The sequence below is a fragment of the Asterias amurensis genome, chromosome 15 (assembly GCF_032118995.1).
Source record: "Asterias amurensis chromosome 15, ASM3211899v1".
NCBI lineage: Eukaryota > Metazoa > Echinodermata > Asteroidea > Forcipulatida > Asteriidae > Asterias > Asterias amurensis.
The window spans coordinates 6288192-6306160 of record NC_092662.1 but is presented as its reverse complement, the minus strand read 5'-3'; the positions used below and the strand labels follow the sequence as shown (position 1 = coordinate 6306160).

At 36.5% G+C, this 17969-nt stretch overlaps 1 protein-coding gene across 1 annotated transcript in view; it reads left to right on the top strand.

Moving 5' to 3' along the window:
• The window catches only part of LOC139947986 (uncharacterized), a 39304-nt gene extending 21335 nt beyond the window's left edge, over positions 1 to 17969 (top strand). Inside the window, exons 20-24 of the mRNA XM_071945927.1 lie at positions 511 to 591; positions 4622 to 4824; positions 5734 to 5812; positions 6841 to 7016; positions 11333 to 17969. Of these exons, the coding sequence (XP_071802028.1) occupies positions 511 to 591; positions 4622 to 4824; positions 5734 to 5812; positions 6841 to 7016; positions 11333 to 11450 (657 nt within the window). The 3' untranslated portion in view covers positions 11451 to 17969. The remainder of the gene's footprint in view (positions 1 to 510; positions 592 to 4621; positions 4825 to 5733; positions 5813 to 6840; positions 7017 to 11332) is intronic.

The window sequence follows — 17969 nt, the reverse complement described above, 5'->3', positions numbered from 1 at the left end:
CGCGTCTTGCGTACACACGGCAGACTGTGAGAGTACGAACAAAAATAGGAATTTCTTAACGTTGGGAGCTGCATTATTTTATGAAAATGACGGATTTGTGAAGAATATATGACGATCAAAACCCACTGCAGAAAAACATATGCTGCCATGGAATGTGAATCTGTTGAAATTGGTGATTTCTTGCAGGTAAGATTTTAGTTATGAAGCTGTGAAAATTTTCCGCCCCAGAACTGTACCCTGATGTCCAGGACGTCACTGTAGTACAAAACGAAAGTGTAAGGCCGTCAGGGCTAGGTTTTAAGCTAATAATTATTTTGAGTAATTACCAATAGTGTCCACTGCCTTTAACTTTTTTAAGGTGTGAACATGCGTCACCAATATAGTTTGCCATGTGATGTATAGACTCTTTATTAATTCATTGGTGAATCTTCACTTGCTCTGTACTTTTTAAGGTCAAAGTTCAGTTACAGTAAAAAAAAAAATTATTTTTGTGATATCTTCTTCATGTAGATGTGTACCTGTTTGAATGAAGATTGCTCTACTGATGGTTGTGAGTGCGCCAATCGGAGCGTACAGTGCTGGTATGACCTGGTGAGTACTTTGTTCTCCTCTATGATTATTCACCTCTGTGGACCCTGGTTTGAATCCCACCTCAGACCTGGAGCCTTGCATGTGGTTGAGGTTTTCAGTCCCTGGCTGACTGTATGGGTTTCTATAACTTTACATTTCTTCTCGTTTCTGTTCATCCTGTTTTGAGGCTAATTGTGCTATTGAATAGATAAAAACAAAAACATTTTAAATACATTTTTTATTTTGTTTATACCACCCTCTAAAGCCTAGATCTCAATACACAAAAATTTCAATCAAAAAAATGTCAATTAATAGCAATTAAAATTTATTATATTTGTGTGTTTTTCTAATAAAGTTTGCTTCTGCACATTTCAAGAATTGATGAGACATAACACTGTAAATAGTTATAGGACTTTACAGGATGCGTGAGCAAGACTAGATGATGAATTGTACTTTTATTTTATCCTTTTCGTCACCTTTATCACATTTCTAATACCCCAAACTTATTTGAAGTTTACACATGTATACCATTGCTGTTGGCTAAAATTGATGTATGAAATAAAGTTGATAAAACATTTTTTTTTAGCTCGTTGAAATTTGTGGAGCTTATAAAATGTCCTGGTAGTGTAAGTCAATGGGTAGGAGAATGAAGTCAGGAGTGAGATTTGTACTTCATCAATTTTAATGATGTCTTGGTCAGCAACAGAAATCAACTCAAATATTAATGGGTGTAAACTTTTTTAGGAGAATTTCCTTGTCTGAATGCAATTAAAAGAACTGGGCTTTTCCAAAATATCAAGATTATTAAATTTAAAACTATTAAATTGGGGTTGAAATTTCCTTATTTTATTTTTATTCTTCAATCCTCAAGTAGGAATGGATAATTAGTTGTATTAGTTAATTTGTTATACACGTAGATATACAAGAACACAAAATTGATGGTCAAAACTACTGAATGAGCTTTATGAGCAGAAACAATGTCTGCCAACATTGAGATAGGTCTATTGGACAAATGAGCAAAGTAACAAATTGTAGGCTATATACACACACAAATTGATAGCCGGTGGTCAAACACTGAAAACATCTGTCTGAGCTCATCTAAATATTAGAAAACGGTGTCAGAAGTGGGATCATCACTTAATGTACACAAAATAGATTTGCTCACAACAAGGCTGCGTGGATATCCTCATTTATTATATGGGATGTCTACTCCGCTGACATAACAGAGGCAAATATGCGAGGCAGTTTCATTTATTTTGCTGGACAGTCAAATGCACCTGCTTCAAATCAGATACTTCTGCTGTCATGTTTTGATTCTTCTGCCGGCGCTACTAAACAGTTTATCCAAGAGAACCCTGGGGCTCAAATATACACAGTGCTTATGGGTACCGGAAGCTTCATTGGTGAAATGCAACCAATTCAATTTTACATTGCTAGCTGTTTTTCAAATGGAGGACAAATTTATTGCAAATGTTGATACCATTCTCTTGTTGTTAATTTCAGTTAAAGCTAAAAGTGTTTTTTATCATTTTCAACTTGTACATGTATGCTTGACTCAGCCCCAAAATGGCTAGTGGGTGACGAATACAACAGCATTGACAAAAATAAATAGTTGATAGTACATTCATTATTATTGATTTAACATTATTATCAAAGGTTGAGGTTTGTTCACAAAGAGTACAGGCCTGATACTTCACGGAGGCAACGGAGGCGATTGCCTCCGTTGCCCCTTGTCATTGCCTTGGTGCCCTTGAAATGCTCCAGTAGAAATTTACAATTATCCTCATAGGGTGCCCTTTGCCAAAGAGAATATGCCTTGGTGCCCTTGCCCTTTCAAAAAACGAAGCATACAGCCCTGAGAGTAGCTGAAACATCAAACCACTCTATAACGAAAACCTATCATTATGCATCAATACCTGAGCCATGAGACTTACCCTCAGACATTAAAGGCCACTTTCAATGCATTAAATACATCCTGTCAATAACCAAGGGAATCCCAAGGTAAACATATTTCATAAAAAACATCGCATTAAATCAAAAACCCATTTTTTGTTTACTCTGCGGATGGGAACTTGGCTTGTACACACACTTTTGATATGTACCCAGTAATACAAATTGTATGAATAATGCAATTATTAAAGACACTATTGGTGATTGTCAAAGACCAGTCTTCTCACCTGCTGTATCTCAACATTTGCACAAAATAACAAACCAGTGAAAATTTGAGCTCAATTGGTCGAAGTTGCGAGATAATGATGAAAGAAAAACCACCCTTGTCACACTAAGTTGTGTGCTTTCAGATACTTGATTTCGAGACCTCAAAATCAAATTCTGAGGTCTCAAAATCAAATTCGTGGAAAGTTACTTCTTTCTTGAAAACTACATTACTTCAGAGGCAGCCGGTTCTCACAATATTATCAACTGTCCCCGTTACCAAGTGAGGTTTTGTGGTAATAATTATTTATGTGGAGTAATTACCAATAGTGTCCACTGCCTTTAAGATTATATAAAATACCCTGTACGATTGTATGTACTTAGACCTGAATCATTCTCTATAGGCAGCTGAACTGTTTGTCATTCCACTGTGGGAAAACAGCTGTGCAATTAGCGCTGGCAGCTTGGGGAATTGGTAGTGGAGAAAGAAAGATCGGGCTAAGAAATGTTGTTTCTTGCATTATGCTTCTAGAGATGATGTAGCGTTGAATCAAGAAAGAGGGAGGGGATTACAATCTCCGTTGGGATTGACTACTCCCACGTTTCATCTAACTCACGTTTGTTTTAAGAGATTTCTTGTGTTTTTATGCCCGCGTTGACGTGACGTCTATGAAGCCCACTCATAGATTGATTTTATATGTTAGGTTGATCCATGGGTTTAGTCCCAACCTAACTGTGTGGGCTTTTGTATCTCCCCGTTCCGACGATTAAAGCTAAATAGCTTCAAGTTCTTTGATGTTGTGTATCTCTGTTGACCCTAATGATAAGTTATCTCTTAAAGCCTTTGGACACTTTCTAAACAGAACAAAAATTAAAAGTTCACAGATTTACAAATAACTTACAGGATTTACAGAAGGTAATGGTAAAAGACTTCCCTTGAAATATTATTCCATGAAACGCTTTACTTTTTGAGAAAACATTAAAACAATTATCAATTCTCGATATCGAGAATAACGGATTTATTTAAAACACATGTCATGACACGACGAAATGTGCAGAAACAAGGGTGGGTTGTCCCCTTAATTTCTTCCGACTCCAATGATCGATTGAGCCTAAATTTTCACAGGTTCGTTATTTTATATCTAAGTTGTGATACACAAAGTGTGGGCCTTTGGACAATACTGTTTACCGATTTTGTGCGATTGCTTTAAAGTCAGCAGTATCAATCCTAACCTTTGACTCACCTTCTCTCATGCAGAATATTCAATAATAATATAATAATTACAACATTTATAGATAAGATAAGATAAGATAACCAGATCGACAAAAAAGATGGGTTTTAAGTTGAGATTTAAAAGTGTCCAATGAAGGAGAGCTGCTTGAATGTGGGTGGGTAGCTTGTTCCAAAGTGTTGGAGCTATGACTGAAAAGACACGATTGCCATAGCGTGTCATGATGCGGGGTCCCGGGGAAAGCTGGAAATGAGCGACTGAAGAAGAGGGAAGGCTGTTTATATTCTGTAAAGTTGTTTAGATTCTGAACCCATTTTAATTCAAATCAAACCAGCTGAAGGATTCTGATTGACTCGTAGAAATCCTGTAGTAACAGCAAACCCCCCAAATTTATTTTTAATAAAGAAAAATACGTTTTTAAAATAAAAAACTTCTTGTTTTTGACCTAATAGCTCAAGATTTTGTTAATAACTGCTTCTTCGTATTATTGTTTAAAACTCTTAACTCTACATTTAACCTTTGACATTTCCGAACAATAGAACAACACCTGAATAGCTTACACCTGAAGTACGTCGCTTATAGTTAGACAAATATTTTCAAATGCAATTTGATAATCCTTAAAGTACCTGACAGTGTTGATATTTTTCTTGTTACATTCATGACAGGACGGGCGCCTATTTAAAGACTTTGACTATCACGAGCCACCTTTGATCTTTGAGTGTGGACCTGGGTGTCGATGCCTGAGGACCTGTCGTAATCGTGTCGTCCAGAATGGAATTAGGTGCCATTTACAACTGTTTCGTACTTCTCAAATGGGCTGGGGTGTACGGGTCACTCAAGATATACCTCAAGGGACATTTATATGCGAGTAAGTGGAGAGGATGTGTTTTAAAGAGGCTGAGATGGTTTAAAGATGCTCATAAAATAATGACGCTAATTTTAAAGATGTTCGGTCATCTCCTCGCTTGGAGAAGATGTGTTTTAAAGAGGCTGAGATGGTTTGAAGATGGTTATAAAATAATGACGTTAGTTTTAAAGATGTTACAGCCAGCTCCTTGCTTTGAGAAGATGTGTTTTAAAGAGGCTGAGATGGTTTAAAGATGGTTATAAAATAATGACATTAATTTTAAAGATGTTACAGCTAGCTCCTTGCTTTGAGAAGATGTGTTTTAAAGAGGCTGAGATGATTTGAAGACGGTTGTTATTTAAAGACATCAATCTTAAAGATGTTACAGCCAGCTACTTGCTTTGAGAAGATGGTTTGAAGATGCTCATAAAATAATGACGTCAATTTAAAAGATGTTACAGCCAGCTCCTTGCTTGGAGAAAATGTGTTTTAAAGAGGCTGAGATGGTTTGAAGATGGTTATAATATAAAAACATCATTCTTAAAGATGTTGTATTACTACAGCCAGCTCTTTGAAAAATGTGGAGCAATTTCCCAGATGCAGGAGATGAGGTATAAGTACTGATAGACTTTTCACAGAATAAATTCTTTTGAAGGCTGCTACTTTTGTGTCAAGAAGTGTATCCTAAACATTTTAGATCATTTATAGGAGTTCTACATTAGAATAATATTTTGTAAAAGTGTTTGAAATCATCGCTACAAAAGGCTGCGAATAATACGGTCTGGTACCATTTTTGTACAATTAAATCAGTATGGACAATTAGTATTACAATACAGAGAACAAGATAAAATGGTGACCCGAGAATAATGAGGTTGGTATGTTTTTAATTTGAGTTGAATTGTTGAGCACATCTTGCGTTGTTTCTTCTAGATACGCCGGAGAGCTTATTTCTGATGCAGAGGCAGACAAGAGAGAAGATGATTCTTATCTCTTTGATCTTGATAACGAGGTACGCATAAATTATGCTAATTAAAGGATTTGGGTACTTTTTGTAACACAATACACAATGTCCACAGATTTACATTAAACATACATAGTTTGAAGATAATGATGGTAGAAAGCTTGCCTTGAAATATTACTTGCTGAGGTGCTGTATTTTTGAGAAGTGAGTAAAACAATGTCACAAAAATACGTTTTACACGCTAAAATAATTTTCGTCTCACGATCACTGAGACATGAATTATTTTTGTGACTTGTTTCACTTATTTCTCAAAAACTACAGCATCTCAGTAAGTAATATTTTAAGGGAAGCTTTCTATCATCATTATCTTCAGACTGTTTGAGTTTAATGTTAATCTGTGGACTTTGTGTTTTGTGTCCTACAAAATTTACCCAGACCCTTTAAGAGTATCAAGTGTTCAGTGATGAGAAATAATAGTGCATCCTTTGTTGGCAATTTTTAAAGGTCTTTTGAACAGTAGATCATTTAATGGAAAAACATTGTCTTTGTCCAACCCAAGTCAGTTTTCCTTGTGGTTTATAACTTGAAATAAGAAATAATAAACAATAGCAAATGTATGACCAGCATTTTGAGCAAAACACCTTTTTAGATTGATTTAACCAGTCAAAAGAAATGTGTGCAATTGGCATTAAAATGTTCAGGGCTTTTAAAAGTAAATTTTAAAAATACTCCATTATGAAAATGTTTTATTTGTTGATAACTGATTGCATGTTCCAAAGAAAGCAGAATGGCAGACGTAGATAAAACAAAATTTCATCAAGTCTCTCAAATAAGAAATCAATGTGACATTCATGACCATTTACTTCGTCTTGATTATTGATATCATTTGTTGATAATTGATAACCTGATAAAGCAACGTGGCACACTCGCATAAAAACAAGCACTGAGCCTCTAAACAAAAAAGAATCAATTTGACATTCATGACTGTTATCCTGTTTTTTCTCTTGATAGTGATGACAACTGTACACCGCTAAAGCTCTTACCTTAATCCCCAATCTCTCGTTCTTGATCCCTAGGAGCGTGAGGTATATTGTATCGACGCTCGTTACTATGGCAACGTTAGTCGTTTTATAAACCACCTGTGTGATCCAAACCTCGTACCTGTCCGAGTGTTTATCGAACATCGTGATATCAGCTTTCCAAGGATCGCTTTCTTTGCGTCACGTGATATCAAGTCGCAGGAAGAACTTGGGTAAGTGCCAGAAATGTTGTCCTCATTATTTTCTTCTTGCTCTGTCTTCAAGATAATAATAATGATAAGACTTGTAATGCGCACGTATCCACCTTGCTGGGTGTTCAAGGCGCAGAAGATGTTGCTGAAGTTAATGAAATCAATTGATTATAGCGGTCCATGTGGAAACAAACTAAGAGGAGGAAGTGATATTTGTTTCCCCAGGATTCTGCTCTGTTCAATTTTTGGAACTACAAACATGCTAAGCTTAAACAAGTTGTGTCAAGCAGAATCAGGTTACCAGTCGAAATTACCATGTGATAGTACACAATTAATAACCGGTTCTCAGCTAGTTTGTACTTAGCCTAAACATAATATCAGGTTTCCTTTTCATTTTTTAAAGCTATAAAAACAAGAGTTTAGCCCTTCTCTAAACCACAGCTCCGGCTTGGCTCTGGCTAGGGTTCTGGCTAAGGCTTGAGTAGCTACTCCGTACACTTTTGGTACTACAATCCCGGCCATATCTTGTTGGGCCCATGCCCCCTTTTAATGTTGGTTCTCATTGTTGCACAGTCTTCTTCTGCGCTCCAGTCAACATTGAGCGGGGGACGGGGGAGAGAATATTTATTGTCAGGGGAAGTGGACAGGGTGGGGGGTGCCCCAAGCATTTTGGCCAAGATTGTTGGCTTTAAACAGGCAGATGAAGTCTACGTTGAATCTGAAGCCCTTGACAATCAATGATCTTTGGGTCAAGACAGTCTGAATGGGGTCCACTTGTTCTTTAAGAATACTTTTGACGACAAATAATCCTAAAATGACCAGTAGATTATTATATTTTTTTTTTTTTTATCCTTTCCTGAAATTATTATTCTGTTTGTGATAAAAACACAACACCTTTGATCTTAAAGAAAAGGCTTAATGCAAGTACGTCTTTACCAGTACTAACATCAGTGATGTTTCCGTTAGTTTAGAAAGGCCTATTTAAAGAAGCTGTGTAAATCAAGGATATTAATTATACAGTTGTTTTTAATTAACATATTGAGGACAGAAAGTAGTGATTTTTCATCGGGTATTTCGACATATTAAATCCTGGCCGCTTTGTCACTGTCTCATGTTCTTAACGTTAACTGTCCCCTTTGGCCAACTATAGCATCCCATGTTTACGTGCAGCCACAAAGTCAGAGTTGAAATCTAGTCAAATCCCTGGCAACACTCATAGCCTACAGCTTTGCTTTTCATCAAAACATGTTAATGTAAAGTCCACCTTCTGGCGTTGAAGTCACTCGGGAAATCTCAAAAGTGTGTGGCTTTTTTTCGGTTTGCTTTAGGGGCCTAATTCTGTGGCGTTTTTCTCTCTATCTTCTAGTCTGTCTTTATTGAAGGGAGGTCTTAGTTAAACTGTGAAAAGAATTGCCCACCATAGAACTGCTGCAAAAACAGATGGTCTTTATACCTAGTCTTCTAAGGGAAAACTCACTTCTTTATTTATGAACTTGTCCTGCGGAATTATACCTAGAAAGAGAAGAGTCAGGACGCCTCTGGCTTGATCAAATATTCTTCTTGACAAACTTTCCAAAGATGATCTACTTTAAGCTTTACAATTTGAAAGTGGGATCAATAAAAATTGGGTTATGAATATTATTTCTTAATATAGCTGAGAGCATTGTGTGCGGATTGCTCCAATTGAAGAGACATTTAGTGCTTGATAAATTCATTTGCGATTTGTCAACAAAAAGGAACTAGACATCAGACTTAGTGATTGTTTTTAAGAATAATTTGTTTTCCTCTCAATATTATGACTGAAAACAGAATCACTAAAGACAATCCTTAAATATTCACTGGATTAGTAATTGTCAAAGTCCAGTCTTCTCACGCAGTGTATCTCAAAATATGCATAAAAAACAAACCTGTGAAAATTTGAACTCAATTGGTCGTTGAATTTATGAGTTAATAATGAAAGAAGAAACACCTTGTCACACGAAATTGTGTGCTTTCAGATGCTTGATTGTGAGACCTCAAAATTTAATTCCGAGCTCTCAAAATCAAATTCATGAAAAATTACTTCTTTCTCGAAAACTACGTTACTTCAGAGGGATCCGTTTCTCACAATGTTTTATACTACATATATCAACCTCCTCCCCATTACTCGTTACCAAGTAAGGGTTTATGCTAATCATTATTTTGAGTAATTACCAATAGCGTCCACTGCCTTTAAAAGAAAATTACAGACATTCTACATCTTAATAATAGTAATAAAGATTATGTAAATATTTTTCGTCAAGTGATGGTTTTTTGTTGAGCCGGAAGTGCCATTATTATTTCTCATTATTTATTTGAGTACAAGAATACATATCCATACAAAATGACAAGGCAAACTAAGACGCAATGCAATAAACATCATAATGGCAAAGTACATGAAGGTGACAGGAAGGCAAGTACACAAGCATGGAGAACAGCAGATTTATTATCGTGGGGAAAATAACAAATAACGAGTGTATGGAGCAAGTCATTCTTAGAAAGGAATTACGAAAAATACCCAACAAAAGGACAAAACAATACATACTTGCTTAATTAATCAATTTCATAAAATAAAAAAAAAGGAAACATCTCATAATTTTAAATGAATATTTTAAATATTCTCCCCATTTTTATTGGGTTTTTTTTTTGTCGCTCACCTTTGAAGTAAAATGAAAAGGACATAATTTATTAGATGTTAAATTGCATCGTGGATAAAGAATATTCATTTTTGTTTTTATACCCAAATACACTGATGTCTGTTAGCACTGTATACTCGGTACTTACCCGAGTTCTTTGAAAAAAAATTCACGGGCATATTACATAATTTATGTAACACACATTCTCATCTGACATAATAAATACGCATGATGATACGCACTCCTCTCAAACATCTCCAATTGGAAAAAATAATCTTGTGCGATATTTTTTTGCTAGATTTAGCCTGAGGTAAAGAGAGCATAAGTAGGCAATTTCAGCTAATATCTTGTTTGATCTTTATCCCAAGGGCTTCTGAATCCCCTCGTGAGTCTCAGACTGAATGTTGATATCAATAAAGCCAATCCAATTAATAATGCGTAGGGATGACCACATGTCGACAATTCAATTAATGAATGACTGGGAAAAGGTCTTAGACTGTGTTGTAACAGATGAACCTGAAAAAGTAGGGGGAGGGAAGCCTCACCAAGAAACCCTCAAGTGTGAACCTCACCCTTAACCTCATTTGTGGTTAGCCTCGCAATTGAACTTCAAGGGGGTTAGCCTTAAAAATGAAACTTGATGGGGGGTGACCATGAACCTTAGTGGGAGTAAGCCTCACAAATGAACTTCCGAAGTGGTGGTGTGGGGGGGGGGGGGGCGGGCGGTAGCCTCACCAATAAACCCTCAGATGTGAGCCCCCCGCCCTGAACTTCAATTTGGGTTAGCCTCACAAATGAACCCTCAGGTGTAGCCTGAACATCTGACGTCACACTTCGAGGCTCGTGAATTATGCCAGAGACTGTCCTTGAGCCCACGTCAATAGCCTGACGGTCATAGTGGTTATGTAGTACTGTTGATCTCGCAGTCACTTTGCAGTTAATATCACATATACATTTTGTACATAAAAGACAGTTGTATTCATGTACATTGTTCTGTAATATATATACATGTCAATTTATGTATCCAATGATATCACTGGTATTGTAAAACCAACACCTGTTCGTGGCCGTGCGGATAAGGACAGGGGACGAGTCTACCTCAGGTGTTTCTGTCCCCAACCATCCCCAGATTTATATTAAAGGGACCGTACCCATTCAAGGATCAGATGTACCTTTAGCTTAAAGGGCGGCTACAATATGCTCTGAAATATTTAGTCATTACATTTTTGTAATAGATGGAGTCCATAGGAAACAGAAAAAAATATAACGAGTCTCTTACCTCACAGTAAAGCATAGTAAAACAAAAAAATTTCTTCTTTTAAACGTGAGGTCAAACAAACCCGTGTGACAAAGGACTCGTGAAGTCGTCGGGGGCTATTTGATATGAAAAATAGCGACCTCAATTGGCCACAGCTGGAGAACTGTGCACAAACCCTATTGGGGAAAAGGTGCCAATGACGTCAAGGGGTCATTGCATATCATTATCATAGATAAGCATTTTTTGACCGCGCGGAGAGGTGCATTTTTGACTTGAATTATTTATTACTTAATGCAAATTTTAAGCGTAAAATTGCTATAAACCGATGACTGTTTGGCCAAAAAAGGTCATAGTTAAAATATTGAGATTATCCCTGTTTTAATCCCTGTTTAATAATGTAATTTCTCTCATTTTGTTTCATCCAGCTTTGATTATGGAGACAAGTTCTGGGCGATTAAATCCAAGTTCTTCAGGTGTTGCTGTGGTTCAATCCATTGTAAGCACGCTGAGGGTTCGTCTGGAAGCAGTGACCCCGACAGTTGAGAAGCGTCCCCTCACACCAAGTACAAGGTTCCTCTTTACTTCTCTTTTGATTCTCACTCATACCATTTGTTGTCATTTGTTGTTGATACCTGAGATAAACTTCAAGACCAAATTGATGTTGACTTTGTTGTGAAGTAGTGAGTGGTGTATGAAACCTCTGTGAGATCTTGCTGCACCTTGCAAGATTGTGACAATGTCTTCCGTACTATACTTGTATGTGGGAACATATACCGAGGAAGGAGAATCAATTATTGTACAGTGAAGTTTCACCAAGAGTGCTTCCTAACATTGATTTTCTGATCATCTTGTTTTGGTTGTAAAAACTAATACACACATCACAGTGAGGCTAGACACAAAATAGTCTGGCCCCTCTGATATTAGTCAATGTCGTGGTCATCTCTGTGAACAAGGTATCAGGCAAAGATGATAATCAAAATGGCATGTCAACAGAAATTGTTTGAATGTATAAGCGGGACGATTTTGAAGCTTTGAAAAGTCAGATGCAGCTAGCATCTCATTATGGAAGATTTTATGGTTAGAGACTCGTTGAAAATACATGAAGTCTTTGATGGTGAGGATGGACTATAATGAGGTTTAGGGCCAGGGACCAATCAGGGCCCAATTTTATGGCTCTGCTTACTGCCGAATTCGGCGCTTACGATCACCATTCTCCGCTTACATGTAAGCACAAAATTTCTGCACGAGCTGTGTAAGCGTAGAATGCCTAGTAATGTGGAGTACGCACGCCCACAAGCCAAAATTCCATGCTAACCCGTGAAATATTTTGATGTACGCACGGAATTCCCTGCTTCCGTAAGCGCCGAGTCTTTGCTTACGGTAAGCAGAGCCATGAAAGTTGGGCCCAGTGGTGAAGATGTACACAGAGGATCAGTCAAAGGATCAATGTTGAAGATGGATTAAAGAGGATTAATCCTACCATTAATGTCAGAATTATGAGTACAGGAGGATGAACAAGTAAATTTTAAAGAAGTTTTTTTTCTTTTTTACACCAAAATTTTGAAAAACATTTGCAGGGTTCTCCAAAGTCAATCCATTGTATTTTTCTTTTATTTTTTTTATTTTGTGAAGATTGAAATCGTGTGGGTAGATATTGATGTTCTATTGTTGACTTGTTTGTTCTTTTCAATCATTCATCATACCACCTTCATTACACTGTGCCTTTTCCCATCCCAATTTGTAGTACATTTAAAAAATTTACAATTAACTGACTCCAACATTGTTACATTTATAACCTCCCTTCACCCCCCCTTATAACACTGTTCACTGAATCAAACAGTAGTATCAAAATCAAGCCTTTTATCCTATTATGAACCATAGGATTAAAATAACTAATCAATTACTTTGGATTATCCAAATTTAATTGACCACCTGTTCCTTTTAGAACCACCCTGGCTTCATCTATACATTGTGTTACTGCAAACCTTACTAAAATATATCTCCACCATGCAAACTTGTTTGTACATGGTGTTACTGTTAACCTTATTGTAACAGCCCTAACACATATTCTGCCTTTTCATTGGTTTAGAGCACGTCACATGATATGTCTTAGTTTTACTAGACGGCGGCCGTGTGATAGTGCATCGTTTGCTGTGTGATACGCCGTGCCGTTCCCAGACGTTTTTTTACCCACCTTGAACCCAATCAGTTGTGCATCTGTGTATCTGAAACGCGCGTATGAACGTTACGTGTACGAAGATGATAAATTGTCTGTTGGGGTGTTGTAAAACAAATATAGACTGCTTCGAGAGCTATGGTTAAAACTACGACTCCCTCGATGATCCTGGACCGTTCCATTTTCCCAACGCTCCGGGGATCACCTTGGGAGTCGTAGTTTTAACCATAGCACTCGAAGCAGTCAGTAGTCGATACTAGGTTATTACTATTTTCCACCATGCAAACTGTTATTGGTCTATCCTACTTAGTACAAATATCAAAATCTTTGGTTGAAATAATAATAATGCATTTTTGATAAATACTTTCTATCTATTTTTATGCACTGTTTTTGAGAGAGATATTGAAATACATTCATCAATTTAGCTGATAACCTAAGATTTCTCATATTGCAGAAACTGATCTTTTAAAATACTAAATCTTCATACATTATAGTATTTTTTTAAAGCAATTGATAGCATTTTTATTCTGCTATTCATGCAAGTTTACCTTACCCTCCACCCACATGCAATCATTAAGTATTCTTTGATTCAGGAAACAGAATCTAAAATAACTCTGACCTGCAACCTTTCACATTTAAAACAGGGCCAAATTTCATAGAGCTGCTTAAGCACACAATTTTGCTTAAGCAAAAAAATCCTTGCTTAGTAAAATCAGATTACCGGCCAAGACTCCGCTCAATTGTTATGTTACACGTAAGTAAACAACAGCTAAATACCAGTCACAAGCAATGTATATTGCATGAAATTTTGGCCAGTAACATGTGTAAAATAAGCGAGCTATTTTTGTGCTTAAGCAAACTTTTTGCTTAAGCAGCTCTATGAAATTGGCCCCAGGTGTCTGCACAACTTTACCACAATGCTTGTTTATATAATATCTACAAATCAACCAGGAGAACAACAATTGGTCATTACCCCCTTGATATAATAACTGCACCCTTATATTTATCAATACACCAAGGGTTTATTTATAAACTCCTAGTTATAGGATTCCTCCCAATTCTAGTTGAAGACACTGGACACCCAGTCTTCTCACTTGGTGTATCTCAACATATATATGTATACAATAACAAATCTGTGAAAATTTGAACTCAATTGGTCGTCGAAGTTGCGAGATAATAATGAAAGAAAAACAACATTGTGTGCTCAAAGATGCTTGATTTCTGGGGGATTCAAAATCTAATTCTGAGAAATCTCAGGTCTAAAAACTCAAATATTTGAGTGGGGAATTACTTGAAAACTTTGTTTCTAGGGTGTATGTAACTTTTGTAGGACAAAAAACACAATGTCCACAGATTTACACTAAACTTACACAGTTTGAAGATAATGATAGTAGAAAGCTTCCCTGAAAATATTACGTGCTGAGGTGCTGTATTTTGGGGGAAATGAGTCAAACAATGTCATGAAGCATTTACAAACGTATTTTCATTGCATTGTTTTACTCAATATGTAATATTTGAAGGGAAGCTTTCCACTATCATTATCTTCAAACCCTGTAAGTTTAATGTAAAACTATGGACATTTTGAAAAGGTACCCAAATCCTTTAAAAGGGAGCCGTTTCTCACAATGTGCCCCATTGCTTGTTACCAAGTCAATTTTTATGCCAAGAATTATTTTGAGTAATTACAAATAGTGTCCAATGCCTTTTAGTTAAATCTATGATGATCCATAGACCAATATTCTCTCTATAGATACATCAGTCTGTGTAAACATGAGAATTCTCGACTTGATGACGAATCATCAACTTGTCAAGGACGACTTAACCATGTTTTGATTCCAGCCATCCCAGCCTAGCCAGGTTTTTTTTTCCTGGCTTCTTTCACATGTTGGTTTTCACACTTGTGGTTAGGGTGGCAAAACCATTATTAAAGGCACCGGACACTATTGGTAATTCCCGAAAATAATTGTTAGCATAAGAACTTACTTGGTAACGACAAATGGAGAGCTGTTAATAGTATAAAACATTGTGAGAAACGGCTCCCTCTGAAGTAGCGTTGTTTTTGAGAATGAAGTGATTTATCAGTGAAATATTTGAAAATTGATTTAGAGACCTCAGAATTAGATTTTAAAGTCTCGAAATCAAGCATCTGAAAGCACACATCTTCGTGTGACAAGGGTGTTTTTTCTTCCATTATTATCTGGCAACTTCGACGGCCAATTGAGTTCAATTTTTTACAGTTTTGTTATTTTATGCATATGTTGAGATACACCAAGTTAGAAGACTGGTCTTTGACATTTACTAAAGGTGTCCAGTGCCTTTAATTGAGTCTAGATGAACAAAACGTTTGTAAGATGCTAATACAACCCACTCAGCACTATAATGTATAAGTTAGCTCAGGATGAAACTTAACATCTCTAGGGCTGTATACTTCGTTTTTGAAAGGGCAAGGGCACCAAGTCGTGTTCTCCTTTGTGAAGGGCAACCCTATGAGACATTTCTACTCGAGTATATCAAGGGCACCAAGGCAATGACCAGGGGGCATGGAGGCAATCGATTGTGTTGCCTTCGTGAAAGTATCAGGCCAGCATCTGTACAATTAAAGGTAGTTGACACTATTGGTAATTACTCAAATTAATTATTAGCATAAAACCTTTCTTGGTGACGAGTAATGGGGAGAGGTTGAAGGTATAAAACATTGTGAGAAACAGCTCCCTCTGAGGTGGAATAGTTTTCGAGAATTTTTTTCCACGAATTTGATTTTGAGACCTCAGATTTAGAACTTGAGGTCTCGAAGTCAACCATCTAAACGCACACAACTTCGTGTGACAAGGGTGTTTTATTCTTTCATTATTATCTTGCAAGTTCGATGACCGCAAGGCAAGTCTTTGAAAATTACCAATAGTGCCCACTGCCTTTAACAACTATTGATTGTTTTTGAGTACAAAGTAACAATTGTTTGTAGCAAGTCTTTGAATTGATTTGTTGATATCTTTCCCAATGGGAGGTGGAAATTCTTGGAATATAATCAAGAGACTGCTGATAATTTCATATTCCACAAATATTATCCACCCATGAAGTACCTTTCTTCTTTGACCAACTTGCATCCCCAAGCTTTTAATATAATAATCCATCATTTATAAAACCATGTCTTGTGCCTTTCCTTAAACGTAGTTTGTTTAGTTGAGGGCATCCTGAGTGGAGATTATCCCCAGGGCTTATCTCTAATCCTTAATACTTAATCCTTGGGATTAAGACTAATCATTGAAGTACATGACCAAATCATATCCTTACTAGGTTTGAGTATATATTGTGTAAACTCTTGACAACATAATCATTGATGGCGTAACATGGGAGATTATACTGAGAAAAAGTACGAAGGCTTTTCGCTGAAGCTCGTTTTAAAGACACTGGACACTATTGGTAATTGTCAAAGACCAGTCTTCTCACTTGGTGTATCTCAACATATGCATAAAATAACAAACCTGTGAAAATTTGAGCTCAATTGGTCGTCAAAGTTGCGAGGAAATAATGAAAGAAAAAACACACCTGTCACACGAAGTTGTGTGCTTTCACATGCTTGATTTCGAGACCTCAAATTCTAAATTTGAGGTCTCGAAATCAAATTTGTGAAAAACTACTTCTTTCTCGAAACTACGTCACTTCAGAGGGAGCCGTTTCTCACAATGTTTTATACTATCAACAGCTCCCCATTACTCGTCACCAATAAAAAGTTTTATGCTGATAATTATTTTGAGTAATTACCAATAGTGTCTACTGCCTTTAAATTAACTTGGCTGATGTTCTTGAGAAACTGTTCGGGAATAGTTCAGTGATAAACAAATGGTTTTTGTTTTTATTTTGTTTGGGTGTGAATTAAATTATGAGATACCAGAATGGATTGTGTGTTGTTGTTTGTGGATCAGAATAGAACATGATGTCAATACATTCCCCATTTATTGATTGGGTTTTTAAAAGAGTTTGTGTTTTTTATACATTTTGCATCATTTTCTGTTGATTGTTTTAAACAGTGAATTAAAACATGGTTTGTTTGTTTGTTTGTTTGTTTGTTTGTTTGTTTGTTTGTTTGTTTGTTTGTTTGTTTGTTTGTTTGTTTGTTTGTTTGTTTGTTTGTTTGTTTGTTTGTTTGTTTGTTTGTTTGTTTGTTTGTTTGTTTGTTTGTTTGTTTATTGCTAAATTGTCTTAAGATAAGTTTAAGATATGTAAATAAGATGAGCCCCCCCACTCAATGTCGTACTGAACTCTGGCTACATTAGCCATTTATTGCTCATGGTCCATATTTTGTTTTATTTTAAAATCATTTTGTTCTATAGTGTTATATTATTATACTGTTAATAGAGGTTGCGTAAATTTGCTGTTTTATTTGGTTTAGATTTGCGTAAGATTGAATGTAGCACAGTGTGTTTGATTTGCTGAACGTACCAAACAGTTGTGTCTGAATTAACGACTACAGCTACGGCTACAGCTACGTCTACGGCTAGATTTCCACGTCATCATGCGTTGAGGTATAGGACGTCCTTAGCAACACCCTTAGCAACAGCCGTAGCTGTTGCAGGCAATTCGGATATCGCCTTACCATGCAGCATCTTGGTCGTGTATCCTGACGTCGAGACGCAGACCACAGCGCTCGTTCTGAAACACGTCATAGAACCAGGATATAATTTTTTGTTGTTAGGAATTTCAAACGTGCATGAGTGAGAATCGAGATGAGTGCGTTAAGGTGTATTTGGTTATAGCTGGATATAAGGTAATTATTATGAACGTAGAAAGTTAATTTGATTTGACGTGCTGGGATAGGTGTAGGCCTAGAGATAGGAATAAACGAAGGAAGCAAGTTTGTATTAAAAAACAACTATTGTTGAATAATG